Source organism: Tiliqua scincoides, chromosome 5 (assembly GCF_035046505.1).
Source record: "Tiliqua scincoides isolate rTilSci1 chromosome 5, rTilSci1.hap2, whole genome shotgun sequence".
Lineage (NCBI taxonomy): Eukaryota > Metazoa > Chordata > Lepidosauria > Squamata > Scincidae > Tiliqua > Tiliqua scincoides.
In genome coordinates this window covers 31,834,878-31,862,793 of record NC_089825.1, presented here as the reverse complement: position 1 = coordinate 31,862,793, position 27,916 = coordinate 31,834,878, and the positions used below count along the sequence as shown (strand labels likewise).

Genomic DNA, 27,916 nt, shown 5'->3' with positions numbered 1-27,916 from the left:
GAAGGAATCTGCCAAGCAAATAGCATAATAATAATAATTTACTTGATGTGTGTATCCAGTCCATAGATGTCTGGTCCCTAACTCGCAGCCTGCGATGGGAAACAAAGATAGACAGATAACAATTGGTACTGTGCTGGTATGATAAATCCCAAATGTTCCATGTCCACAGCCAACACAAACCATGCTGTGAGAGGATCATGCTGGGTAGATTCTTATAATGGACCTGTATGTCTCTCCCTTAACCGGCAGTGCCTATGATCAGAAGCCACAAGTGGGAATGAGGCCTTCCAACCCACCAACTCCATCAAGCACTCCAGTTTCGCCATTGCATCATGCATCTCCGAACTCGGCTCAGAATCCTAAACCTGACCGGGTGTTTCCTGCTCATCTGCCTCCAGCCCAGCCCCTCCCAGATAATAGTTTTCCCATGGACCACAGGTAAGGGAGAGTTTTTCCTGGCTGTTTCAAAGTAAGCATTTATGATGGACATGTTTGTTTCGTTTGTGGCCCTGGGAGATGATGAGATCTGAAAGCCCTGAGGAGTAACGAAGTAATTGATAGGTCAGCACAAAGAGAAGGTTTTTTAAATTTAAATTTATTTTTGTAGCCCTGCTTTATTCTGTGCTCCAGGCTCTGGCCATTGAGGTTGTTGTGGTTACTTGTCTGGGTGCAGTGGTGTCACTAGGAGAGGTGTGGGTCAAACTGGGTGATGCACACAGGGGGGTGACACCACTACTGGCAAAAAAAATTTTAAATCTTGGTATTTTCATGTAATACCATATTGTCATATATTATTTGATGCATATTTTCATGCAGAATGCAATGAAACAAACCACATTGAAATATCTCTATTCTATCGAAGGGTATAGCAAAAAAAAAATCAGCAGGAGCAGAGTAAAGGAGCATCATCATGCCCCCTGCCTAGGGCATTTCCCTGCATGGGAGGAGGTCCGTTATGGGGGTAACGTGCTGGTTCCCCGCACCAGGTGATGCAAAATCTAGTGACGCCACTGTCTGGGTGACATGGGAGCAATCCCCGGGGAGCAACAGAACACGCTGGTGTGGAGAGATGGGGTTTGCCAGCCTGCTCCTGAACTACTGTAACTGTGAATGGTGTCCATGGTTGCAGCAATGTCTGAATAAGACTCAGATCTTTAAGGAGTATAGTACCTAGGATGGGTGGATAGGGTAATGAGGCCTTCTAGTTAGGCAGAGTCAGCAGTTGCTGTGAACAAACTACTCTGAATCCACAATGTTAAAAAATACTGCGGTTCCATAGTAGTGAATGTGTACAAGTGTGGCTTGTGAGAAGCAGTGTTACATAGTGGTTAGAGCAGTGGTTCCCAAACTTACCGGGGTCATGGTGCCCCTGCAGCCTCTTCTTCCTGGCTCAGCCAGGTGCCCAAGATCCAGGTGCAAGATCCAAGATGGAGGCACCCAGATCTCATGAGGTTTCACGAGATCCAAGATGGTGTTGCCCAGAAGAGCCAGGAGGAGGGGCGAACGGAGACATCACTCAACGCCCCTGTGCGTGTGCCACGGTGCCCTCAGGTGCTGCGGCAGACATTTTGGGAACCACTGGGTTACAGTGTTGAAATAGAACTGGGAAAACCCCAAGTTCACATCTCCTCTTAGCTATGTGAAGCTCAATGGATGGCCTTAAGCCAGTCACCGTCTTTCAGCTTAACCTGTCACATAGTGGTTGTAATGTTGAAGGGAGGGTGATAAATGCTGCCCTGAGCGCCTTAGAGGTGGTGTGGGTAATAAATACAAATCAGACATAACCCACAATGGTTGGGGGGGAGGGGGCTAGAGGTAGGGTGTATGTACCTGTATAACTTATTTGCTTGGAGCCAAATCCATGAATAATATATTGTAGCCATTGAGTTGAGAGAGAGAGAGAGGGCTTGGTGAGGCCGTAAATTACAAGGCAGTTTTCCTGAATTATTATTTAAATGCCTTTTCAGCTATGGTTCATAGGCATTGCAGCTTGTAAAAATTTGCATTGTGTCCATTGAAAGGGTGTGGGGTTCCCCCCCCCCCAGCTTTTTGAAATGCAACAGCTTAGGAAAAGGAAGTTAAGCTGCCAAAACAAACTGCGTTCAAATAACTTTAGACTGAGCAAAACCACAAAAGTTTAAAAACTCCATTGAAGCTTCAGCCACGTCCCTGAATCACCCTGTTCGGTTTTTGTATTTGTGGTCCTTAGGCAAAGCAGTCATTGATTGAGTGAAACCTATTTTGCTTAAATTTTGCTGTGACTGTGTTTGAATTGTGATTATGATTGTTTATACAGGTCTGATCAAACATTTACTATTTGGTTATGCTCTGACTTGCCGAGCATATTCTCAAGGATCCAGTTTCAATGTTACATGTTGTTTTTCCTTTTTCATGTGCTAATGTGTAGACCCACATGCATGCTTATGGACTTTTTGCCAATGCGATTCAAACCTCTGTAATCTGGTGATAGCTGCCTTGTGTGGTCATTTGAGAATATCGACATGTAATTAATTTCAGACATGACGGCTACATGACTCCTTCAGGGACTTCATGTTTTCGCTTAGGTCCTTCTTGGTGATGGAAATCTCCTGTTGCCCAGTGAACTCCCCACTGTTAAAATAGGCAGTTTAGGCATGCTCATGAACATTTACTTGGAAAGAAGGCCGTTGTATTCAGTGGACCTCACATCCACACATGTGTGTGTATAACATTGCTGTCTTACAACCTAATCCAGTGTGATGCAGTAGCACCAGCTCAGCTTGCACTACATCCTGTGAGGGAATTTGGCAGGCAAGAGATCTCTCCGAGGTAAGGGGACACTTGTCCTCTTGCTGCATGATAAGTCCCAGCTGCCGCTATGAGACAACAGACCTGTGCAAGCTCAATCACTGACACAGGCTGTGTTGCCCTATGTCAGCTGACGGGTCCTGGGAAGGGGAATAGGCTGCGGCGCACATTAGTGGGCCACCGATCCCATCCCCTCTCTGCCCAGTTCTTCCCCCTCCGTGCTTTTCCCCACCATCCCTCTGCTTTTGCGCTGCTCAGGGTGGAATTTCCCACGTCCGACACAGTCTGCTGCTTTTGCCAATATGCAGTGCCTCTCCACTGGCGCCGGCAACTGCAGTGCTGTCACAAAGTGCTTTACGGCACTTTTGGAACAGCTCACACCAGTGCAGGCCATGCTGTGTCAGTACATGCACCAACTAGGATTATACCAAATGATCGCTTGATACTTCATGCACGAGCTCGTGCACCTTGGGGTCATGGCCTTCCTCCCTTCTGCACTGTGGTTATTTTGAAACAGGATTGTTTCTGTGTTCTCAGCAAACCATCATTTGCTGTTGGACCTGAATGTGGTGAATTATGGTTGGTTTTAAATTTGCCCATAAGCGAAGATCAGTTCATAACTTGCCATGTTGAGATGCAGCAGCAAAGTGGAGTGCCAAGAATCCTGAAGAGTATTTGAATATCGCACTGCCTGAAGGAAAGAGGCGGTTTGCAAACTTTGTGGCTCATGGCTACTCATGCACGTAGCAAACCAAACCATGGTTTGGCATTGCATCCAAGTGATCTCATGGTGCTGCATGGTAAGGCTGGCTTTGCAGAGCTCAGGATATCTCGAGCCCAATACAACGCCTTCATTGCAGAGCACTCTTTGACGAACCTGCTTACAGGTGACATCATCCATTGTGATAAACTTTAGCTGGGATTTCCAACTCTTCAGGGGCAAGAGCATGGCATGGCTGGACTACAGAGAGAGGGGGCAAGAGACAACCAGTGATATATGGAAGAAAGGAGAACTATAAAACGTTGTGAACCCCTGAGTTAGCGTACCTGCCGTTCCAGTAACACATTTCACAAAAGGCACCAGCATCTGGAATATAAATGGCCCTAACAAGTACCAACAGGAATCAAAGCCACTTGTATAAACACATGGCTTGATTCCATATAGAGCTTCCAGTGGAAGCATTATTAACTTCCTCTGAGACTTCACAAGCAAGCCTGTTTCTTATTTTAAGTTCACTCCTTGGCAGTTTCTAATGATAATTCCTGCCTCTTTTCTTGACTAAAGGGGGAAATGAATGCTGTGCCCGTCAACGTAGCTATTTTCTAATGCTCTGAGTCCAAGGTTTTATTTTCTGAATGTGTAGGTGGATTGCCAAGGCATCACTCCTTTCACCACGGCACAGAATTATTTTTAGCAGTGTGAAAATGTATTTGTTTCTAGACTGTGGTGTTGTCATTCTTTGGAATGAATGCTCTCAGTGTTACTTTGAATGAATCTGTAAATGTAAATATTTGACTGGATCAAAGCAAAGAGATCTGTTTTAAACAATAGCCATGTTTGCCCTAGTCTTGCAGTTCCTATGAGGAAATGCAGATTCTGATATGTTCTCTATAAAAGGGGTGGGAGAAGGCTAAATAGTAATTCTAAGGGGAAAGCGCCATTTCTGATAACTACACCACCTTTCTCTGAATTTTATTTGCTGGAGTAAAGGCAGCGACCAAACAATTTCTCAGTGATTTTGTTTGACTTTTAATTGTTTTTAAATTGGCTCTTTTGATAATTTCCCATGTAAGGGCGTAATCGGACAGTTCAGACATCACAACCAACCTGGTTTGATATCCTAGCTAGTTATTGAAGTATGGTTTGAACAAGAAATTCAGACATGATGGGATATTCCAGTCTGTTACAAATTATGAAGCTTTAAACCTGCATGAAAAATGAATGGAAGCAGAGGGAACAGAAGCCCAGTTGTGCCAGCTCAAGCTTATAACACTGAACCATGGTGATTGTTATGGCTGAACTAGGCTCATAAGAGAGCTATTTATCCATAGTGGCAATGGCCTTATGTGCTCCCTTCCTTGCATGCACTCTTATTTTTCCCCCCTCCCTATTTCCTTATTTGGGAAAACAGTATTGGGTAATACTTTGCCGTTATATTTAAACATGGGAAAATTATGGTTTGTGCAAAAATTGTGTTTTGCACAAACCGTAATTTTCTCGTGTTCGAATATAATGGCAAAGTATTACCCAATACTAGTTTGCCCAAATAAACTGGTTTGCCCCCAAATAGTAACTGAAAACCTACTCTGTGCTAACACTAGGTTTCTGGGTCCTCCAAGACAACACTCTTGCACAGGGTCCCAATGGCCCTCCACCCCATGATGGCAAATTGAACATTACCATTGTCACCAGTACTATAAAGTGGCAGTGGTCAAGGAGTGACTCACCTGAGTCAAGGTGCGACTCAGCTGAATGGGCCCTCGACCAGCACCCAACCTGACTGTTGCTGTCACCCCTGAACTTACATCAGACCAATTTAGTTTTGAACTATGATTTAGTTTGCCTGCTTCAAATAAATAATTTTCTGAATAGTAGCCTAGCTTCTGTTCTGTGGATTAATATAGAAACATTAATTGTTATTTGCAAAGAATATTTTTGGTGTTGCAAAATACGACATGCCCTTAATGTTTTTTCCCCAGACTGAGACTTATATTAAAACGCAGGCTGAAGTTGCAAGCAGATAAGATGAAATGTACAGAGTAAATTGGACAAGATCACTTTAACAGATGCTAGTGTTTCAGTCATGAATTGTATAACATGGAAAATGGAAGTGAAAGGACAGTGAAGAAAAAAATATCAACTTGCCAGCTGTGTGTGCGTGCTTGATTTTCATATCTCAGAAATCAAAAAAGGTCTCAACATTGCTGTGATAGTACCCAACCATTGTTTTCCCTTCTGGGTTCCATATTCACACCACTCCACAACTGCAATTGAATTATCTGTATTTTATATCCTAGATTTCGCCGTCAGCTCTCAGAACCTTGCAATTCATTCCCTCCTTTGCCTGCGATGCCACGGGAAGGACGCCCAATGTACCAACGACAGATGTCTGAGCCAAACATCCCTTTCCCACCTCAAGGGTTTAAACAGGAATACCATGACCCAGTGTATGAACACAATGCCATGGTTGGCAATTCAGCCAATCAAACCTTCCCTCCTATGATGATGATTAAACAGGAACCTAGAGATTTTGCGTATGATTCAGGTAGGTGGAAGGTTATTCTTTATTTTTGTTTCAGTAGAAGCTTTTTTAATAGAGCATGTTAAACAAGCCTCATAAGAGAAGTTTAGACATACTGAAAAGCTACTTTGAGTTCTCATGCTTGGTAGTTATGCCATTCGTCGTGCCAGTCTCCAGGTCAGCAGTGCTGGCATTGCACAATAGATGAAGTTGAGTTTGATTATTACATTAATACGGCATTTGTCTCTGTGGAGCAGTTTCTAAATCAGTCTGCTGAAAAGCAAGACCTTTCAGTTGTTACAAGAGAACTGAGATGTTGAATTTAACAATATATAGTTCATGATAGAGTTCTACTCTGCTAAGGCTGTGTTGTCTGTGGAGTCCCCTGCGCTCTTAGAAAGAAAGAGAGAGAGAAAGAATTGGAAGTTTGACATGAGTGCCATCTTTATTTAGGACTGTGCTTGTTCCCTTTGTTGCATTTACTTTAAGTGGGCATTCAGCTGAATTCCTGGTTAACCAAAATATTTAACATTTACGCAGTCTATCTACAGCTCCTTGTTGATTAAGCAGTATCTAGTTAAGCGCTTTTGTTTATCTGAACTTAGCGTTATCTAGAGAATCTGTCAGACTGTTTAGAAGATGATGTTGAATTCTGAGGACAGGTAACGTAGTGTAGGAGGGGGCAGCTTGTGCTACTAGCTTTCAGTGGCTGTATTTTGTTATTATAAGAACATACAGTATGAGTGCAGTAGATTGTTACTTTCTCAGCTCCTTCGGTTGGAGAAACAGCCAGCATATTATCGGTTAAAGCTGCCATTGTTGATGATTGCCAGGTGTTTAGCCTAGAGATCCAGATCCACAGCATCATGAAGTTGCATACACATGACTGCTGTCCACAAATCCTCCATCCCTGACCTAACAGAGTCAATGTAATTGACCACCTGTTACATTGTCAGAAGGCTTTGGTTAAGATATATCTATAAATAAATCTCAAAAGCACATATCCCTCAGAATTTATTATTGTTTTGAGGAGGAAATCTGCAAATATTTTGTTCCCTATTCAAAACCTGGGTAAAGTTTCAGGTTAGCAGAATGAGCTTTTTACCACTGCAACAGAGAAATAAGTACAGTTTTTGGCTTGGCTTTTATGCTCTTTTCACATGCACTTAAAGTGCAATCCTCAGAAGTAAGTCCCATTGTGTTCAGTGAGGCTTACTCCCAAGAAGATGTGTATTGGATTGTAGCCTGCTACATTTGAGGGGCAAGGAGGTTCTATTGTCAACACGGGGTCGGCTGTTTTGGCAAGAAAGGGATCGTGAGCAATTTTGCTCCTCATAGTCTGAGCTGAAGTTGTTGCCTGTTCATTTTTGTTTATTCATCTGACTTGTTTTTTCCCCTGTTACCTATCACAATGATTCTTATCTGATAGAGTGGTGTGTGTGGGCATCTGTTTCCCATTGCTGATATGGAACTTTTTTTTCCTTTTCACACAAGCTCAGTTGTTGACTCTTACACTTAGTAAGTCTTCCTGCTGCTCAGAAATATTCTTGCTTAAACATTCATTTAGTATGTTAACGGTTCTCCCCCACCACCACCACACACACTGCCCTTGCAGAGTCCTTGATTGTTGCCATGTGTGCATATCCTTCTGAATTGGTCTGTGGTTGTGTCTAATGGATGCCTTTCACACAGAGTTCTTCCAAAGCATTTCATGCCTTTCAGCGTGATAAAATGACTGTTTAGGGGAGACCGTCCTGAGCAAATGAAGCTGCTGTATCCTGACTCAGACCACCTAGCTGAACCATCTTCGCTTAGTGTCGTTGATACTGACTGGCAGCAGCTCTCCAAGATACAGTAGCATAACTAGAGGGGGGGACAAAGCGGTAAACACTGCAGGCACCACAATGCGCTGTATAAGCAGCTACTCCCACTTGCTGTCGGAGCCATTCCGGGCAGCAATGGCAGTGAGCAGGTGCTTGTCGAACCAAACAGCATGTTGCTCTTGCTGCCTGGAATGGCTCCAATGGTGAATGGGAGAGGTTGCTTACACTGCGTGTTGAAGCACCTGCAGTGCTTACCGTTTTGCCCCCCTCTAGCTATGCCACTGCCAAGATGTCAAGGAGGGATATATCCTGACCCTATCCATAAATACCAGGGGTTGAACATGAGACCTTCCGCATTAAAAGCATGTGCCGTGTTACCAGGTGCAGATCCGGGGGGGGGGGGGGAAGCAGGCCAGGAGTATATGGCTCCCCCCCAAACTGTCACGCCAGTGGGGAGGAGCCCAAGCACAACCAGGAGCCCAGGTCTACCTTGCTGGAACAGGTGGCTCCAGAGGGCAGAGTTGGAATGAGAGCCTAGGTCTACCCAGTAGGTAGATCCAGGCTCGGAGTTTAGATGGGAGCCCAGGTCTACCCATACAGCAAACTTAGGCCCTGAAGGCCAAAGTTCAGCTGGGAGCTCAGGACAGCCTGTCTAGTTGACCTGGGCTCTGGAGTTAAGGTAGTGCTCATGCCCCCCCCCCCCAAAAAAAAACCCACAAACACTGGTTCTGCCCTGTCTGTTATGGAGCTGAAACCCCTCTTCATGTCTCAGTCATGTGCACATGGAGGAATTGCCAGAGGACTCAATAGAGCAGGGGCGTCAAACTTGTTTCATACAGAGGGCCGAAGTTAGCATTCAGGGCTCCAGCTGAGGGCCAGAAGGGATGTCATTAAGCAGAAAGTGACGTCATTAAGCAGCTAATGGCCAGAAATCAGACCCTGTTCTCATATAGAAACGCATTAACTGCAAATGACAGAAGAGAAAGTACACAAACCTTGGTCATATTTCAAGATTTGGGAAAGCCCAATTTTCATGTGGGCTGCCATTTCAACTGTAACACCTCAGCAGCTGAGAGCCTGAGGGCCTGATAAAAAGCTTCCGGGGGTCGCATCCGGCCCCCAGGCCTTATGTTTGACACCCCTGCACCAGAGCCTTCTTCCCTTCATTTCTTCAACATGTGCACATGCTTGTCATTATCTGAAATAGGAGACTGATACATTTTCTCTCTTCCCACCCAGACCCCCCTTTCTAACCGACAACTGGTTCAGAATTCACTTTGCGCTTGAGTAAATTCTTTGCTGGAACTTGGGGATGTTCTGATCATCTCCCATTCTAAGTAATGGTTGGTGTGCTGCATGTTCCCTGAGGCAGGTGAGATAGGGCTCCATTAAGCCCTATTTTGATTCCGACACGAGCATTGCAGTTCTTCCATGCACATTCTGGGAGACACCATACTTGTCAATGTTCTTTGATTTGGATAGCTGTAATTCCAATATGTTTGTTTCCAATTTTCCCACTCATTTCTGTTCATCGTTATAAACTTTAGGAGTTGTTGCTGGTGTTGCTGGTGAAAAATTAATTCTAAAAATGAACTGGCAGTGCGAACTGTAGTCGTGAAAAATTGATTTGTGGGCTCAGAAAGGACTTTTATTGGCTTCAGAATCCCTGCATTTAAATTGATACATCTGTACACAACATAAATTGCAGTCAACAACTATGGTCAGGTGATATTTTGTCTTGTTGCCATCTGTTCACCAGAAACCATCATTTTTCCCCATCCTTGCTAAGAGTACATTAAATAACACTTTAGAAGAGGTAATGTTTTTGCCATTGAATCATCAAAATCAATTTGATTTTATTATGCCTATGGATGTTCGGGGAGAAAAAGGCTTGCATGATCTTCCTTACGCTGTCCAGATAAAAATTCAAAACTCTGCCTTGCAAGTTTATTATACTAAGATGTTCCTTCTGGGATATTTTGAAAGAGCCTCATAACTGCAGATTGCTTTTGAGCACTATATTCTTACCCGTTTTGGAACTCTGGTGAATGAAAACCATTATTATGGAATGATTATAACTCTATTAAAACATGACATTAATTATGACATCGGAAATGGCAGATCAATTAGTTGTAATTGTAATTGCAGGTATGCAATTTCTGTTGCAGAATGTTGAGATAATGGAACATGGAAAAAAAGAAAAGAAATGTCAACAGTAGAAGCTGTTCTATTTTTCCACCCATCCTCGAAGCCAAGCTGCGGGGAAAATTAAGAAATATAAAATAAGACCAGGTCTTTGACTTGACTAATTTCTGTTAGAATACACAGGCTTTTAAGTGACACAGAATTCCTCATGATAAAAAGCTCTAAGCTATTCAGTAGCTTACATATTTTTATCAATAACTGAAGTTGGACCATTAAAATATTGCATGATTTATTTCATATTTTTAACAACTGTCAATACAAAACATAATATTCTTTCTGTCTGCCATTGAAAAGGCAATTGCTTAGTGGTTGCTCTGTGTTTCAGGCACTTTGGGATGTAGCTATACTGCCAGTTTTCTGGCTGTTTGCAGGTGTGGCTTTCACTGTGTCTGTGACATCTAGCAGGTTCATCAGACATCTCAAGTAGTTCTGTTTATTTTTACAAGATCCCAAAGGGTGCTGATGACTGACTGCTTTGTCTCCAGCCTGGCATTTTTTTTGTAGAGTTCTGAAAGTTTCTATGAATGAATGGATTGCATTGAACGTCATTGGAATGTGGATGGCATTCAGCTGTACCTCCTGATTTTTTTCATTCTACCCTTTTCCTAAACTAGTATTTATTATTACTTATAAAGTTTTTAATAACTTTATAAGTAATAATAAGTATTAGTTATAAGTACTTTATAAGTACTTAGTTATTACTTAGTTATTACTAAGTATTATAAGCATTAATACTTAGTTATATTATAATACTTATAGTATAATATTATAATTATAATATAATATAATTATAATATTATAATTATAATATTATATTATATATATAATATTATAATATAATATTATAATACTTATAATAAGTTATAAGTATTAGTTATTACTTATATAAGTAATAAGTATTTTGTTACCGCTTTCTTACAGTAACATTGCATTACAAGTAAGTATTCAGAGTGGAATTAGGAGAGACTTGTGCATTATCAATCTCTCTATCCATCTCTCTCTATCCATCTATTCTCTCTTTTCTTTCCATCCATCCATCCATCCATCCATCTCGCTATCTCTCCTGGTGTGATATGGAAAGGGTGGAAGTGTTGTGCACTTCCCCACATTGTGATGTGTCTGCTTTCAGTGTATATAGACAAAACTGAAATGTGGATTAGAAAGTCTTGTGGTTTTTAGTGGTGTGAGGTATATTGGTGTAGTGGTAAACAATACTGAGCTAGATAGATCATTAACATTGGACACTACTCAGACCATTGGAGTCTATAAAAGACAACTTCTTATGTCTGTGTGCCAATAGAGGGTGGTAGCAAAATAATGAGCAAATTCAGAGAGTTATTATTATTATTATTAACAGTATTTATATACCGCTTTTCATCTAAAAGTTCACAAAGCGGTTTACAGAGAAAAATCAAATAACTAGATGGCTCCCTGTCCCAAAAGGGCTCACAATCTAAAAAGATGCAAATGAATATCAGCAGACAGCCACTAGAACAGACAGTGCTGGGGTGAGGTGGGCCAGTTACTCTCCCCCTGCTAAAAAAAGGAGCACCCACTTGAAAAAGTGCCTCTTACCCAATTAGCAGGGGTCAAATTAGTTGGGTGCATTGCATTAGTTGGGTGGAAAGACCAAGTAGCTGACATGTTTTGCATAAAGACTATGTACATTTACTGTTCTTCCATAATTTGTTTCTCCCCTTCAGTCCTTTGATAACCATTGCAGTCTTTGAAAGAAGAGTTAGTGAAAAAAGTATGCCTTGATATCAGACTTAAACTTCTCTTCCCATTGACCGGCACATTTTTAATACTGGCAGCAAGGCTATTTCAATATAAATGTATGTGGATAAGTTCTGCATCCCCGTATGTCTCTGCTGCGATCAATTTATTTGGGTTAGTATTTTGGAGTTACATGCAGCACAATCCTATCTTGCGCTGGAACAGGCAAGTCAGGAAGCCCAGCCAACTCTTGAGGAGGCCAAATGTGCTTTATGGCACGTATGTCTCCACTTACGTGCTTTAGAGCCTCCATTAGCCCGAAGATAACATCTGAAGGTCGCCAGTTTGAGGCCACTGGCAGCTCCATGAATGGCAAGACTTTGAAGCAGCTGACAAGCTGAGCTGAGTTATTCCACCTGTTCTTTGGTGTGAGCAAAGAAGCATCTTGGCTGCCCTACAAGTGAGAGATAAAGGAGCTGCTTGTCGGCCAGCATGGGAGGCAACTGGGGGCCAGAAGTGATACCAGACCATGAAAGATCCATCTGAAATGTTGTGCGGTTCTTGAAAGATAGTATCTTTCTATTATTGTAAAAATCCCCTTGGGGTTTAGATAGCCTGCCTATGGGAACCACCTTGAGTAAAGTCAGAGGAGTAATCCGATGACCAGAAAGGCGGTATATAAATACCAGTATTATTATTATTATTATTAGGATTGCACCCTTACTTACTTACTTTCCAATTATACCCCACTTTATCTCCCTCATGGCATTCAAAGTGGCATCCAAACATGATAAAATATATGTATTATAATTTTTAAAAAAGAAATATGAATATTAGAAAACATTCCTAAAACCCAATGAGCAACTTAAAAATCTCTTTAAAAGCCAAGAGCAATAAAAAGCAGATAAAACCAGCAGAATTCAATTAAAAATTGCACCATAAAACTGATCAAGATTTTAAAATACCCTGTATCCATATAAAAAACTCAAAAGGCTAAAGTAAAAAGACATGCTTTTAGACCCCACCGGAAAGCCTTCAAGGAGGGAGCAGTTTGTATAAGAGGGAGGAAATTCCAGAGTTGTTGCCATCATGGAGAAGGTCCTGTTCCTTGCCACTGCCCTTCCCGCTTCCATGGGCAGCGGCACTCCTAAAAGCGCCCTCTCTGATGACCAGTGAAGACAAGCTGGATTGTATGGAAGAAGGTGGCCTCTCACATACCCTGGCCCCAAGCCATTCTTTCGTTTCTTTTTCATTCATGCTAATTTTGAAATATCCATAACTACAAAATACCTGTTGAGATAACATCATAAATGTCCTACAAAGTGGAACTCCTACCCCCCAGCATCGTTGTATTTGACCCACCATAAAGACTTCTGTTAAAGGCCAAATAAGCACTACCTTCGCAATGCCGGATTATTATATTGCAAGGGGAAAATTGTAACTGATTGCCACAGATAACAGTGAGATGACAAGCAGCTATTCTTGATCCACTGGAGTTTATATTTGTATCTCAGCTAAGAGCTCGCCTTAGTTTTCACCCCTGCTGCTCTTTTAATACCTTGGCCTAGTATTTAATACCACAGTATCTTACCGAAAGTCACTACATTTGCTAATTGTTCCACAGCTTCTATGAGGATTGCATGTATGACATTATATTGGTCTTACGTTTTACTCTGTATTGGGATTGTTCTGGAAAGCGAATTTTCATTCTGTGCAGAACTGTGGTTTTAACCCTTGTTTTGTCACCTCTGAGAATGTTTCCATTGCTTCAGCACAAAGTGTGATCCTGTGCTACATAAACAGAGCCATTGAACTCTTGCCTGCTTGACAGTGAAAAGTCTTATAGCCCAATCCAAACAAAAGACCTGCGCAGAGATGTGACATTTGTCCCAGGTAAAGCCCCAGCAGCCACAATGGCATGTTTGTGATGGAACATGTGCCCTTCCCATCAGCTGTAAGTGGCTGAGGGTTGAGCCATTCATCTCTTTTTTTAAAAAAAAAAACTGGTTGACTGCCATAATGCATTTGCACAAGAGGTGCAAAGAGCAACAGAAAGCAGGAAATAGGAAGTGAACGTTTACTCTTAGTCTCCCTTCTAGGCTGCGGGCTGCTTGCCTGCTAATCTGGCTATAAACTTTTTGCTTACAGAGTTTGTTCGAGCAAGACACCACATCACTTTGGGAGAAAGTAATCTACATAAACAAAGATAATGGAGATCAAGGTGTGGGGCTCCAAGGATAACGGGATCCATATAAGGGGACACCTGTATGGAGTAATGAAATCTGTAATTTCAGTGATTGTGTGTTGACTTGATGATGTAACCTTCTACTCATGGGCTCTCTTCTCATGAGATGAAATGTTTGATGAGATTCTATGAAGTTTCATTTTGACATCTGTGACGATTAGACTGTATGAACAGGAGGTTTTGCTCATTACTGCTATGAAAAATGAGAAGTTGGCCATGGTAATCATGTGTGGTGTGTTGATGATATTTGTGGAGTTTGAAGTAGGTCATTTATCTTTGAAAATGCACTTCTGAGTAGTTTTTCCTTTCTCCCATTTGCCCAATCCCAATTCTCCTTCTGTGCACCAACTTAAAAAGTTGTCACCAACTGTGCAATCCTATGCATATCTACTCAGAAGTAAGACCTATTGAGTTTAGTGGGACTTACTTATAGGTAAGCTTGTATATAATTGCAACCCAAAATGATTCTTACAGAAATAACCCTCATAAAATCCATTGTGCTTCGGCAGAGAGCGCTACATCATTTCTAACAGGCAACAGCTATAAAGTTATGTCTTGCTTCTGTTTCCCCCCCCTCTTTCTTTCTTCAAAGAAATGGATAAATATCCTTTGAATCTACAGTTACAGTAAGTGGCACTGGCTAATGATTTGATTTGAGGATTGAGAATACAGTCTGGATTTACTCTTTGTGCATTAACGCAGGTCAAATGGACACCGGCTGCATTTTAAATCAGTAATGGAAGGCTGAAGCTTGTCTTAAACCAATCACATCAGCCTTACCCAAGACTGACTTAATCCCTAGAGGCTAAGCCCAGTAAGCAAAGCTTTTATATGAATGGACTCTGTGCAGCCTGGAGTTTCATTCATAAAATGGATGCTGAAGGGGAGAAAGGGGGTGGGAGGAGAACACACACATTGGAATGTCCATTTATACAGAGCGAAAGGGTGTAGTGTTCCATCAGCTGCTGCGCTTGCCTGTTGACTTGAAGTAATGATTAATGCTCACTGGCCTCCTCTGCATGTAACTTGACACCGCTTATGGCCTTGGTGTGTTCCTAATGTATGGTGAATGAGAAGGCTACATTCTCCAATCAGAAAGATAAACAGGAACTGGTTGGTCTGAATTCCATTCAAATATGTCACTTCAGACAGGCAGTGTTTGGTGAAACTTAAATTTACAGGCGGAGAGTGGGGTGGAGGAAGAGGCTAAGGCGAGCCGCGCAGATGTTTTACAGCCAAAGCATGCAAGAGGAAAAAAGGGCGAGAAGCCCGTGTGTGTTTTCTTGCAAAGAACCAGTTAAACTCCAGTTTACAAGCTGATCCCAAATGACAGAATCCCAATACGGTGTGCAAGAAGCTCAAAAATAGAGAGCCACAAATTCCAAATGGGGTGTTACATGAAAAATGTCAACATTTTTTTTTTAACTCTCTTTTTCTGTTTTGGTTCTGCTGTCAAGAAAAAAAGTAGCCTTTTGTCGAAAGAGGCTGTTGTTACCTAATGTGTTTTCTTGAAAACCGGATGTCATGATGATGCCAGAGTAAACCAGCAGTTCACTATAGAGCAGTCTGGTGTATTTCAGGGAGAACTGTGGCTGCTATTTTGCGTGTGTTTTGGTTTCTTTAGGAATTGCTTTAGCCAAATTAGATTACAACATGTAGGTTTGTTGCCAGATGAGAGGTAGGGATTAAGTTCTTTTTCTAAGAAGCCTGGCTTTTTGTATTTATTGGCATCTGTCATAATGCAATGTTTCTGTTATTCTGAATTAATTTTAATTTTTAATTTAATTTAATGGAGACTTTTTTTTTTTTTGGTTGTTGTTGCATCCTCCTTTTAATGTGATCCTGATGTCCCTGCCACAGTATTTGGGATACAAACAAAAAGAGTTCACCATACTTGTGTTACGGAAATGTATTTAAAGAGAAACAATTCTGTAGGCTAATTACTGTCCTGATCCAGCAATTCTTCATGGTTGTGGGAGATTCATTGCATGTGTGGGGTTCTACAATCTGCCCAGGCGTCTTTGCCAAAGAACTAGTGTAGCGTAGAGGCCAAATGTATGAGCTGGAAAGTCCAGTTTAAAATACAAGCCTACATTACAAGGTTGAGGTGAGATGATTGAGGTCTTGAAAAGCACTACCTGAGTACTACATAACTATTTCATGCAGCATCACTGGTCAAAAGGAACTACATACACTCTCTGAAATAACAGCAATGCTCGGAAATGTTATTCTTATTATTTTAGCAGTGAGATAAAATGTTGGCATGTGTCCTTTTGTGCATATAGATTGGAACTCTCTGTTAAAATTGAAAGGCAGATGCAGTACATTAAAGGGATGCGTGCATGCGTTTTAGCATACACAGATCTCTGGATCACGGACTGAGCTGCAACTTGGAATTTTCCTAGTTCAAACCTCACCTCTGCCTTGAATTCTCAGTAGAGGTACAATCCTATACACACTTACCTAGGAATAGATCCTATTGAATTTAGTGCTGAGTGGACATGCGTAGGATTGGGCTGTTGGTGGCCTTAAGCCAGTAACATTCCTCTGAGCTCCACAGCTACAGTATGGGTTTTAATGGTGCCTAGAGTGTTGTTAGAAGGATTGCAACTGATACATACAAAGCGCTTTTAGCACTTGAAAATGCTGTACAAATTCAAAGTCTTTTTCTTATTAAGGTGACTATACAGAGTTAATTCCAGAGTACACCGGTTTGTTAAGGAAATACTTTAGACTCATTGAGTGGCTTCCATGATTTTCCCTGCTCCAGACTAAGGTGTTTTTGTTCTGAGATAAGGGAAACTGTGGATGCCACCTATTCGGTTTATATTCTAGAAAACTGCTAGCTTTCTACCTTTTGAAATCCGAAATGAAAATGTTAACTTTTTTTTTGTGCTGCCTTTCTAAACACATTTTGTTTTTTCTCTCTCCCGCTCCCTCTGTATGTGTTCTTGCATTCTGTAATTTTAAGTTGTTCCAAAACTCTTTTAATCTGTTCTCCACAAATTAGGATTATTCTGCCTGTTCCCAAAACTGCCCTTCCTTCAGCACAACATAGCCACGTTTCTCCCTAGAATTCTACTCCATTGTTGTTTTTAATTACTGCATCAGTTTGACTGTTACGTTTCAATAAAGTTTAAATATGCGTTGTGTGGGAGGGACCATAAATTGCGCTACAAATATAATAGAGCAGGCAGGTCAAGTGAGCAAGAAAATGTAAACAGCGGTCGTCAATACACTCGATGTAGCACCATTTTGTGCAGCAGCTGCCAAGCCAGTTTTCCAGTTAATAGATTTCATGATGTAGAGTCAATAAATGGTATCATTTGATAAATATAATGTATAGATTTTTTTCTGCTTTAAAAAAAAATTAGAAGATCACAAACAGTATGGCTATTATTGTTCTAAATTATATTGTTCTTTTGTGAAACTCATCCTGTCCAGTTACATCATGTGCAATTGAAGTGCTTTATCATCACTGTGAGGGATGGAAATACTGCAAACCATATTTTCAAGCAAATCTTTCCTAGAACTGGTCACAAAAAACAGTCACAACCTGGGTGATCCAAGCAGATCTGTAGCCTGGAACAGTACAGATCTGCCACCCCTGCCAGCCACCCACCTTCTTTCTTTTTTCCCCTGCCACTTCTTCTTCCTTGCTTGCCCAACTGTTTAAGGAAGCTGCCTGGCAGGCAAAGAGAAGAGAGCTCAGCACAATAGAGTGATTCTAGAGTGCTCCGCTTTATAACCTTTGCATCCATCTCCTCTCACTTGATCCTGCCTGGCCTGGCTGCGTTCAAGCAAACAGGCTGGGCAGAGCATGCCAGGAGTGGAGTCCTTTCACTTGTAGAATGCTCCACCCATCCTGTTTGTTTGAATGCACCCGGGCAAGATCAAGCAGGATGCGGCAGAGGTAAATGTATGAAGAAAATGGCAGGAGTACTCCACCCATTTTTCACTGGGTGGGCCAGGTGGACCAATTCTGTGTAGATCAGTGGTGTAAAAGTGGAAAGATCAGAATGGGATTGCCACAGCGTCCTTCTTGCAGCACCATTGCTGCAACCAATTGCAGAAACGAATTGGAGCACCAGTGGAAGTGAGTGAGTGGTTGGCAGGTTGGAGGGAGGCAGTGGGGAGACACAGAGTGCAGGGCACCCCTGATCAGTTTGCCACCTCCTCCATCATGCCCCTTGAAGTGACCACTTCAATTGGCTAAGCCAGCTCTTATCCCATGCAGAAGAATAACAATGGGGAGTAGATATTACCATCCTCCTTAATCTCCTTGAGGTGTTGATCTCTCTGAAAAGGATGTAATCTAGAAGGAACCTCTGTTGTCCTGCTCCATGGTCTTTCTTGTGATGCTATGAAAAGAAGAGACAGCATAGCCTACAGAAGATCAGCACTCACCAGTTCCAATATCCGCTCTTTGACTCCACATCCTGCTACTGCCTGATACAGTCTTTTTTTCCAAATTTGTGAGAAATAAGGTTGTGGTTGATTGGTTGTGTCTTCATTTATATGTCTCCTAAATGCAAGATTGCTTCTTACACTCTAAATTTATGGTCTGGAAGGCTGCTGTGGTTCAGCTCTGCCTAATATGAGGTATATCACGCGATGTCGCATTTTGCATCTAGCTTAAATGACTTGTGGTTAAAGTAAAGCAATGCAGTACGCTTGCTGAGCTAAAGAGATTTGGGGGGCTCACTGTTGTCTTTAATTCTGGCCCCTGAATCCTGCTGTGAGCAACCCATGCCTATAAGTGCAAGGATCTCCCCTCCTATTTAGTAAAGTGGGTTCACAGTATGTAAAAGTTCTGGACACCAAAAACGGCAGAAGGGAGATGAGGACAACATGATCTCAGAAGGCAGCAGAACTCTCAAAAGGGTCTCTTTAAAGGAACTGGAGAGGGAAGGCAGTCTTCCTTTTTAAATCTTTATTGCTCTGGGGTTTTTTTTAAAATGTAAATTCATGTACACAACAGATCATTGCACAGTGTGAACTGTCTAATTAAATTGGGTCAAATATGCACAGTAAACAAAACAGATGTCTAAAAAATGATGCAACTGTTTTGCCCCCCAACTATTCAATTCCATCTTAAAGCCACATGCTTGCCGCAACTTTGCTATATGCTGTACTTTATAAAAAAACCATTTTGGAATAAGCAGAAAATATTCAGTTGCTGATCATCCTCTGTGGCTCTAAAATGTAACCCTAGTTTGCTAGTTAAAATACTTCTGGGTCTTAGTCAAGCATTTAGCACAATTTAAAACTGCAATGTTAAATTTCATTGGTTGGCCTTTTTATTGGATAAGGTAGAAATGAAAGCAGCAGGCAATTTAATTGGCAGTAATTTTTCTGGGCAAGTCATTACTTTGATGAACTTCAGAGCAATGTTTATGGCTCCTAATTAACTATGTTAGTCATTTGATTGAATAATCACTTTGGAAATGTTTCTACAATTTGATTAGCGTTTGACCCATTCTGATAGTCATAAATTAACCAATAGCATTTTGGAATAATATGACTTTAGGTACTTTGCAAAGAGCAAAGTCTTCTTGGCTGTAATTTTTTTTTTTTTCAGTCTCTGTGGATCATTTCATCGTGTTGTAGTTAACGTTGCTAACTGTGACTTAAAATAAAAAAGAGTATTGAGATGTGAATTGTCATTGACATTGGAATGCAAGAGATGCTTTTAGGGTTGGTTTAAAGGTGCTTGTGTCTCTGGGATAGCAACTGTGAAGAATCTGCTATGAGGATATATCATAGTCAGACATGCACAACATAGGGCCTGAGGGCTGATTGATCCTTTTTCTGATTAACTGCATGCGAAAGCACAGTTAATACCTATGTTTTAATGGCTATTTTCCACCTTTCTGTGGGAACGTTTTTTGCATTATTATATTCTCTCCCCACAAATTCTCCCTCACAAATTACATTGTCATTTATGTACATGTGTATACATTTATGTATTGTTGGAACATTCAGGGGCCTCTCAAGTATATCAGTGGGTAAGGGGGAGGGAGAGACTGCTGCATAATACAGTGGGCCCACTGTATCTGCAGATTCAGGATCCATAGATTTCAGTATCCATAGGTCCCTCAGCGGCAGGTCAGACCCACATGAACACACAGGGGAGTTGTGCTCCCCTCACTTCAGGAGAGTGTTCTGAAGGCCTGGGGAGGGCCTCCCCAGCCCTCAGAATGCCTTCTAAGAGCCCAATCCTGAGCTTGGCATGCCGGCTTACTGTTGGCATGCACTGTTATAAATGTGCTGTAAGGCACATTTGTGGGCCGCAGGGCCGGGCGAGTGTCGGTGGTAGCCCAGCATTGGCTGGCGCCTGGTGGGCACCCAACCTCCACCACTTGGTGGTCGCACGGACCGCCAAGCAGCAGAGAGGTAAGTGGGGGGAAGCGGGGAGCCGGCGTTCTGGGGAGGGGGAGGCGGGGAGAGGGTGGGGGGCGCGGAGAGAAGGGAGGCAGGACTGGTGGAGTGGCGTTCTATCTGGTCAAAAGCCTCCATGTTGGGCTCAGTGCCCGATGCAGAGGATTTTGATCCACAGCCAACCTTTTACTTGGTCGTGAATCGAGTAGCCCCATTGTGGGGCTACTTTCTTTACCCGGGGGAAGGGGAATGAAAGTCCCCTTCTTCCGAGTAGCTGCCGGCAGCTGCCCAAAGTATGTACGATGCTGCGGCAGCCATTTTCAGCTCAGGATTGGGCTGCCCGGCCTCTAAGAGAAATGGAACCCCTGCAGATAATGTGGGACACCCTGTATATACATTCTTCCTTCCTGTTGTCTTAGATACAGAGGAGAACAGTGGGAGCTCTGTCAGTTCTTTCAGCCTCTTGCAGGCAACCAGCTGCTCTGTATAGATGAGAGAGGGTCCAATCCTATTCAACATTCCAGCACCGATGCAGCTGCAGTGCAGCCCCGAGGATGCCTCTGTGACTACCCCCCCCCCCCCACAGGATGAAGCTTATGCTCTTTTGGCATGGCTGCATTGGTCCTGGAAAGTATGATAGGGTTAGGCCTTGATACTCACTTGATGTGAAAGCCTTATGTGCTGTTATTGCTGAACTTAGAGGGGGTGGAAGGGAGTGAAGAAGCCAAACTAGCAAGGGGGGGAGGGGGAAATGAGAAATGGTACCCTATCCAGTGTTAAAACCTCCTGACCATTACTTCTCCATTGGGGATTTGGACATGAGAGGATTTTCCTTCCCACTGGACAATGAGCAAATGTGCATGTATAACAATGATTTACAATATGAACATGGGCAATGACCTGTGAGTTAGGTGGCATCCTTTATTTAAGACCTCTGTGAGCTTGCCTTTCTATCAAAAACAGGGTAAGGGGGTGGAACAGGGGTAAGGTGGGCGGATTGGGACAAGGAGGGAGCAGGAACAACAGTACAGGCAAACTCTGTATCCTGTCTTCCTTCCTGACCCAATCAATTCAGACACAGATCAACTCGTGTCTAGCCTAGAAGCCTTTAAAAGGGGATTGGACAAGTTTCTGGAGGAAAAATCCATTACGGGGTACAAGCCATGATGTGTATGCGCAACCTCCTGATTTTAGAAATGGGTTATGTCAGAATGCCAGATGCAAGGGAGGGCACCAGAATGAGGTCTCTTGTTATCTGGTGTGCTCCCTGGGGCATTTGGTGGGCCGCTGTGAGATACAGGAAGCTGGACTAGATGGGCCTATGGCCTGATCCAGTGGGGCTGTTCTTATGTTCTTAACTCAGACTTGCCCCATCTATAGAGCTGGTGCAGGTCCCAAATGACCCCTTGCAGCTGCTGGGCTTACCCAAGAAAAAACAGAACAAATGTACTCTTGCCTCGAGGAGATCCCCAGCGGCTGAAATTCCGCCACCCAGCCAGCAGTGCTACATCACTGCAGGGAAATTTAGTTAGTATTGGGCTGTAAGATTAGTAGGTATAAACCAGCAATCATCCTATGGGGGGGTGGAACTACACCCCTCTTTACTGATGTGACAACAGAACTAGATGTGACATTCAACAACTTATCCTCCGCTCTCCCTAAAATGTCCAGGTGGATTTATGCACGTATTTGTGTATTTGGTATTGGCCATTAGGCTGGTTTTTGGGTGAGGAAATGCAAAACATGTTGATGTCTCAGCGCAGGTAAGACTGCCTACGCATTATGGCCGAGGTTCTCGAGCTCCTTGGGAGTTTGAAAACTAAGGTACATGTGTGCGGGGGAGGCTAAGCCAGCAATGCGATCCCCAGGATTGCGCTGCTGCCAGGGATGGGAGGGTTTTGGTTTTGTTTTTTTTAAAGCTTACCAGGAGCCAGTGCCATTGTCATGGGGAGTCCTGGGGGTCTAGGGAGTCCTCAGCAGGGTTCCCCAAATAGAACCTGGGGAACCCTCTACAGGGCTACTTGTACCCCAAATAGAAAAAAGGGCACTTCCAATTTCGTGACAAAAACCGGAAGTTTTTTTTATATTATTTTTAAACATTTGGTGGTGTGAGTAGCCCTGTAGAGGGTTCCCCAGACCCCCTGGACTCTCCAGGACAATGGTGCTGGCTCCTGCTAAGTTAAAAAAACAAACAAAAAAACGCCCTCCCATCTCTGGTAGCAGCACGATCCTGGGATCGCATTGCTGCCTTCCCCCTTCCTCCACCCCTTAAAGCAGCCATTTTCAACCACCAACCACATTGGTGTGCCGTGAGAGTTTGGGAGAGGGTCATTTATGAGTAGGGCCATTGGGGATGTGAGCTCCCCCCCCCCATTGGCAGCACAGTGTGCCTTGTCAGTTGTCAAGAAACTGGTGGTGTGCCTTGACAATTTTAGTGCCTTGCCAGTGTGCCATGAGATGAAAAAGGTTGAAAATCACTGCCTTACAGGGATAGGGACAGAGCTTTCCTGACTGGGGAGTTGCGATAACCCAGTTTGGGAAGCCCTGCATTATGGAGAAAAAAGGCTAGAACATCATATAGGGTTCCCATTTTGGATGACAGCCTTATGTCCAGAATCACATCTCATTCTGTCGAGAGTCCTTCAATTTTACTTTGAATGATTAAGAAAAATCTCAAATCCATAAATATTGTAGGTTCGAGATGACTGGTACACTTCATAGTGCTATAGAGTAATAAAAGGTTTGTTGAATGAGATTGTGGCTAGATGAACTCTAATTCTATCTGTGGCTGCAGTTGCTTAGTGAATTCAGTGTAAAATCTCATTTTCTTTTCCTTCTGAGTTCTTGATACTCATCACTAGTCAGTGAACAGTGAAATTCAGGATTGCATCTTGAAAAAAGAGCTTGCACACAATACTGGGCAAATTATGCTTGGTTTTCCTAGCCTCCTTTTGTTTTTGTGATTTTTCAGGGGTTAATCAAAGAACAGATTGTCATAGCCTATTGAGCAACTGGCAGGTTCAGAATTGTAGGGTAGGCAACCTGTATGATATATATCCTATTTGTACAATATTGTATTGTGTCACCAGTTGGGAAAAATTATATAGACACACGGCACGCACACACAGAGGTACACTGTAAATGATACACAAAGTCATAAGCAAAATACAATAGGATACTATTTTCAAAGGGGAAAGTACTGGTGGTCAAGTTGTAAATGCTTCTGTTTTGATTTAGAACATGTTGGATCTCAAAAGTCCTGCAGAGTCATACCCCCAAGTAGTTAGCTTTTTGGTCACTCTGAGAGGCTAAAGGAAAGTGGTACGTATCAGAGTAGACTACAGGTCAAATTACAAGTTCAGCTGTCAAAAGGGTCAGAGGCAGGAGATAACCTGGTCCAGTGTTTCCCAAACTGTGGGTCGGGACTCACCAGTGGGTCACAAGCCAATTTTTGCCGGGTTGTGAAAAGTTTCTGAAATATATTTTAAAGAAAAAACTTTGCAAGCACCCTTGCCCAGTTTGCAAAAGAACATTGCAGCAGTGGCCAGTCCGGATGGAGAGATCACGCTTGTGGCTGGAAGTCCCATTCATTATATTTCTGTCTCATGGAACTCAAAGCAGTGTATGTGGAGTTCTGAAGTGCTCACTCAAAAGGCACTGATCACACCAAGGCCTACCCAACCAGCCTGGTGATCTCAAATGATGAAACCCTGGTTCTGTTGTGGGTTCTCCTTTTTCTTTTATCATCAATGGTTACTATTCTTCTGCAGCCTGCCTTGTTGTTAAGCTGTGCTGTTTCAGACAACCTCCTGATTAGTGTTGTGTTGTCTTCTCTTTCCAGAAGTGCCTAGCTGCCATTCCATTTACATGAGGCAAGAAGGCTTCCTGGCACACCAGAACAGAACAGACGGTAAGAGGCTGTGTGTGTGTACTTTTTCTTTTTCATTCTGTCTAAAAAAGTGGTTCCCAGCCTGTGGTCTGGGGATCACAGGTGCTCTGTGAGACTCTGAGAAGTGGTCCACAAGGGCTCAGGAAAAAAGATGACCACCTCTGATCACTTCCAGTGTCTCACCAAGTGAGCACTTCCCATGGGCCACTGAAGTGTTGTCTGTGGCTGTAGGTAGTTCATTCTCTGCTCTCTCTGGTGGTCCAGCACTTGAAGTGCCACCTGCGGGAGGGTCCTTTCTTCACCCTTTCTAATAGTCTGTGGAGGAGTGGTCACTTGGTGAGATGTTTCCCCATGGAGTGCTAGAGAGGGCAGAGAATGAACTTCCTGCAGCTGACATTTCCAGTGTGTCACTCAGCACTCCCCCATGGGCTCCCAAATTGAATTTTTGTGTGTGTGTGTGGTGGGGATGGAGGGGGTTGCATGTGGTCCTTGACAACTCCAATGTTTGCCTCAGTGTTCCACGGGCTCCTAAAGGTTGGGAACCACTGTTCTAAAAGCAGCATTAGGTGTTGGCACAATATAAAGGATATGTGGTACAGTATTAATTTTGATACTCTGCCTCTAGCTCATGCTGAGTAAACAAAAAACTGGTTGCATAATTTTCAACATTTCCCACTTCTTGAACTCTCCTTCATGGATATACATGGCTGGATCATCCATGAGGAGACTGAGGGCCCAATCCTATCCAGCTTTCCAGCGCCATTATTATACTTCCCTATGTCTTCGCACCCCTTGAGATTACCCAAGAGCACACTTGTACATGGCTACAGATTACATCCAGGCTTTAAAATGTGACAAAGAGCTACTGTCTTTTTGACACGCTAACTCAGCAACAACATTTGTGATGAGGGAAGAGCAGTGTTGGGAACTCGATTCAGTGACTTGGACTTGAGTCACGAAAGTGCTTGATTTTGGGTGACTCTGCAACTCATGAGTCGTGCGCATGGAAGACTCTGAAAAAGACTCGAGTCAGGGGCTCCCTGACTCAGCACTCATCCCCACTCCTGCTGATTTGAGTCTGCCTGTGTCTGGGGGTGCCTGCTTACTACTTTTGCTGTGTGGAAAACCTTGTGGGGCCAGCATTCCAGTGGCAAGCAGCAGGGAGTCCCAACCGGGAGGCAGGAAAGGGTTAATGAATCAGGCGGGTGTGTGTGTGTGTGTGTGAACTCTTTTTCCCCATATCTGATAGGAAAGAACTAGTGATCATTGGACAAACTACGGGCATTTGTATATTTTCATTGTCTGAGGGAGAGCAGGAGGCAGTGCCCAAGGGGGTTCTTGTCTTACAATTGGCAAAAGCCCAGGGAGGGGGAAGAAACTCTTTTGCCGATTCCTCTTTCCAACCTCATGGCTTCTTGCCTCTGTTGTTACTTGGGGGAGCAAGCCTCATTGAATGACAGGCTGAAGTGGGGCTACTTTTGAGTAGGGCTGCAAAGGATCAGGTTATCCTGGTAAGCCTTGCAGCTGCTGCTCTTGACCCTCCTCCTCCCTCTCGCTGCTTCTGTCCCGGCTCTCACACAGTCCCTCCCACCCCTCCTGCCCTGTTTACCGATGGGCAGGGACAGCAGGGGAATGTTCAAAGAGAACACTGACACCACACATGCGCAGAGCCTGGCAGCAGCCCCGTTTTTTCCGCAGCTGGCTTTTTAAGGGGGGGGAGACTCGAGTCCATTTGAGTCACTAAAGGGTGGCTCGGAGTCTCAGAAAGTGCCCCGGTTATGACTCATTTTTGAGTCAAGTCGTGGGGAGCAGTGACTTAGAGACTCAAGTCAAGCCCCACTGGGTTTTCCCAACTCTGAGTCAGAGGGACACAAGATACTTTGCTTGACTTGATTGTCTCTCTGGTTATGTACACAATGCAGAGGGCAAAATCACTTTAGATAATGCACAGACCCACCCAGTGTAGTGTGTTCAAGGCCAGCCAATATGCTTCATGCTGGAGCCGAATGTGAACTTCTTGATTTTCCAGTTCCAAAGCGTGCCAGCAGTTGAACTTTGCTTTGACTGTCTTTCTCCATTCCTTCATTTGATATTTCTCCATTTGAATAATTTCCACTAAATGTTTATAGCTATGTTTATGCGTAAGACCATTATCTGAATGTTCAGGTGGTGCATTAAGGCTTTCATTTCTCCCCTTAAACCACTGTTTTCCATTGAGGATGGTCCTCCATTAAATGTAAATGCAAAATCACTATTTTGAGCATATCCAGTAATGAAGAATTTCTCAGAATGTGTTTCATAGTGTAGCCGTACACAAAGTTCTCATTAGTAATTAGCACTCCAGTTGGAACAAAATGACCAATCCAGCATGCGTATGCAGCTCGAGTCTTCATTTTAAATGTATAAGAGTGGCCTATCTGGTTTAAGTTGATATTCTCTGTTTCCCAACCAATTTAGTAAATAAGCTTCTCTCTCTCTTTACAATTACAGGTTGTATTTATGAAAAAGGACCGAGACAGTTTTATGATGACACCTGCGTTGTTCCAGAGAAGTTTGATGGTATGCTATGTGTGTGTATGTTTTCTTTTGTGTGCAGAATTGGAAAAGAATAAGGGTCTTTTCTTTTTTACTTATCTTGTTTAAGGGTCACTAGCATTCCATCTCAAGGCCATTTAATAGGCCATTTACGGTATGCCCCACCAAAGACTGGCCTTTGCCACCAGCAACCAAAGCCTTGCTTTTCAAGGGAAGTCTTCTGTTTTTGCTCATGGGAGTTTTGGTATTCGGGAACAAGATAAAACACTGTACTTCTCTGGCTGTTCTGAGAACAGGAGGATTTCCATTGCGCTGATGATCACATACAGCTTGTTATTAGAGATTTATTGAAAGCTGATCCTGTAATTAACAAAGCAGAACAGAAAGTAGCTACTCTGGATTTACTGGTGACTAATGCAAACCCTTGTCTTTTTTTAATCCATGAAGAGATGAATTATGGAATACAAGTGCAACAGAGCTATTCAAGGGCTTTCTGTGTGTTTTAGCAAGAGCTGAGCTTTACTGAACATGTATTACTTTGTTTAATGAAGCTGATGCCGTAAGAATAGAATATGTAATATCAGTTATTTTCTTTTAAAGGGTTTGGGGGGTGGTTGATGGCATCTTATAAAATAGTAAGCCATGTTCTTCATGTTAATAGATATAAATTTAGCATGCATTTGGTGGGGAGACTTGGTAATGTGGTTATGCTGCTTGGTAGCCAAAGGAACATGGGCCAGTATTCAGTGTCACATTAACAGCCCGCTCGCATCTAAATGCTGTGCTGACGGAACAGACATTCCACTATTTTGCGCTGTCGCAAAGGCAGCATAAAGCACTCTGTAATTGCGCAGAGAGCCTGCACACCAGCTGTAAGGCTGGAGCTCTCCCACCCACACCAGCAGTCATCTGGAGGCCTGCTGGACCAAGTACATCCAGTGCAGGGATGGGGGAGGACTGAATGGGCTGGTGACGGAGTGGGGATGAGTGGATCAGGCCCAGAAGGATCGGTGGTACAGCACACCCCGTATCTGAACCCCCTTCTCAGGTCCGATCTACCTGCATGGATCAATGTGGACTTGCACCAGTGATA

At 43.1% G+C, this 27,916-nt stretch overlaps 1 protein-coding gene across 1 annotated transcript in view; it reads left to right on the top strand.

The window, feature by feature from the left end:
- The window catches only part of ETV1 (ETS variant transcription factor 1), a 104,664-nt gene that overhangs the window by 64,490 nt on the left and 12,258 nt on the right, over positions 1–27,916 (top strand). Inside the window, exons 7-10 of the mRNA XM_066628328.1 lie at positions 250–438; positions 5,806–6,053; positions 24,241–24,309; positions 26,779–26,847. Of these exons, the coding sequence (XP_066484425.1) occupies positions 250–438; positions 5,806–6,053; positions 24,241–24,309; positions 26,779–26,847 (575 nt within the window). The remainder of the gene's footprint in view (positions 1–249; positions 439–5,805; positions 6,054–24,240; positions 24,310–26,778; positions 26,848–27,916) is intronic.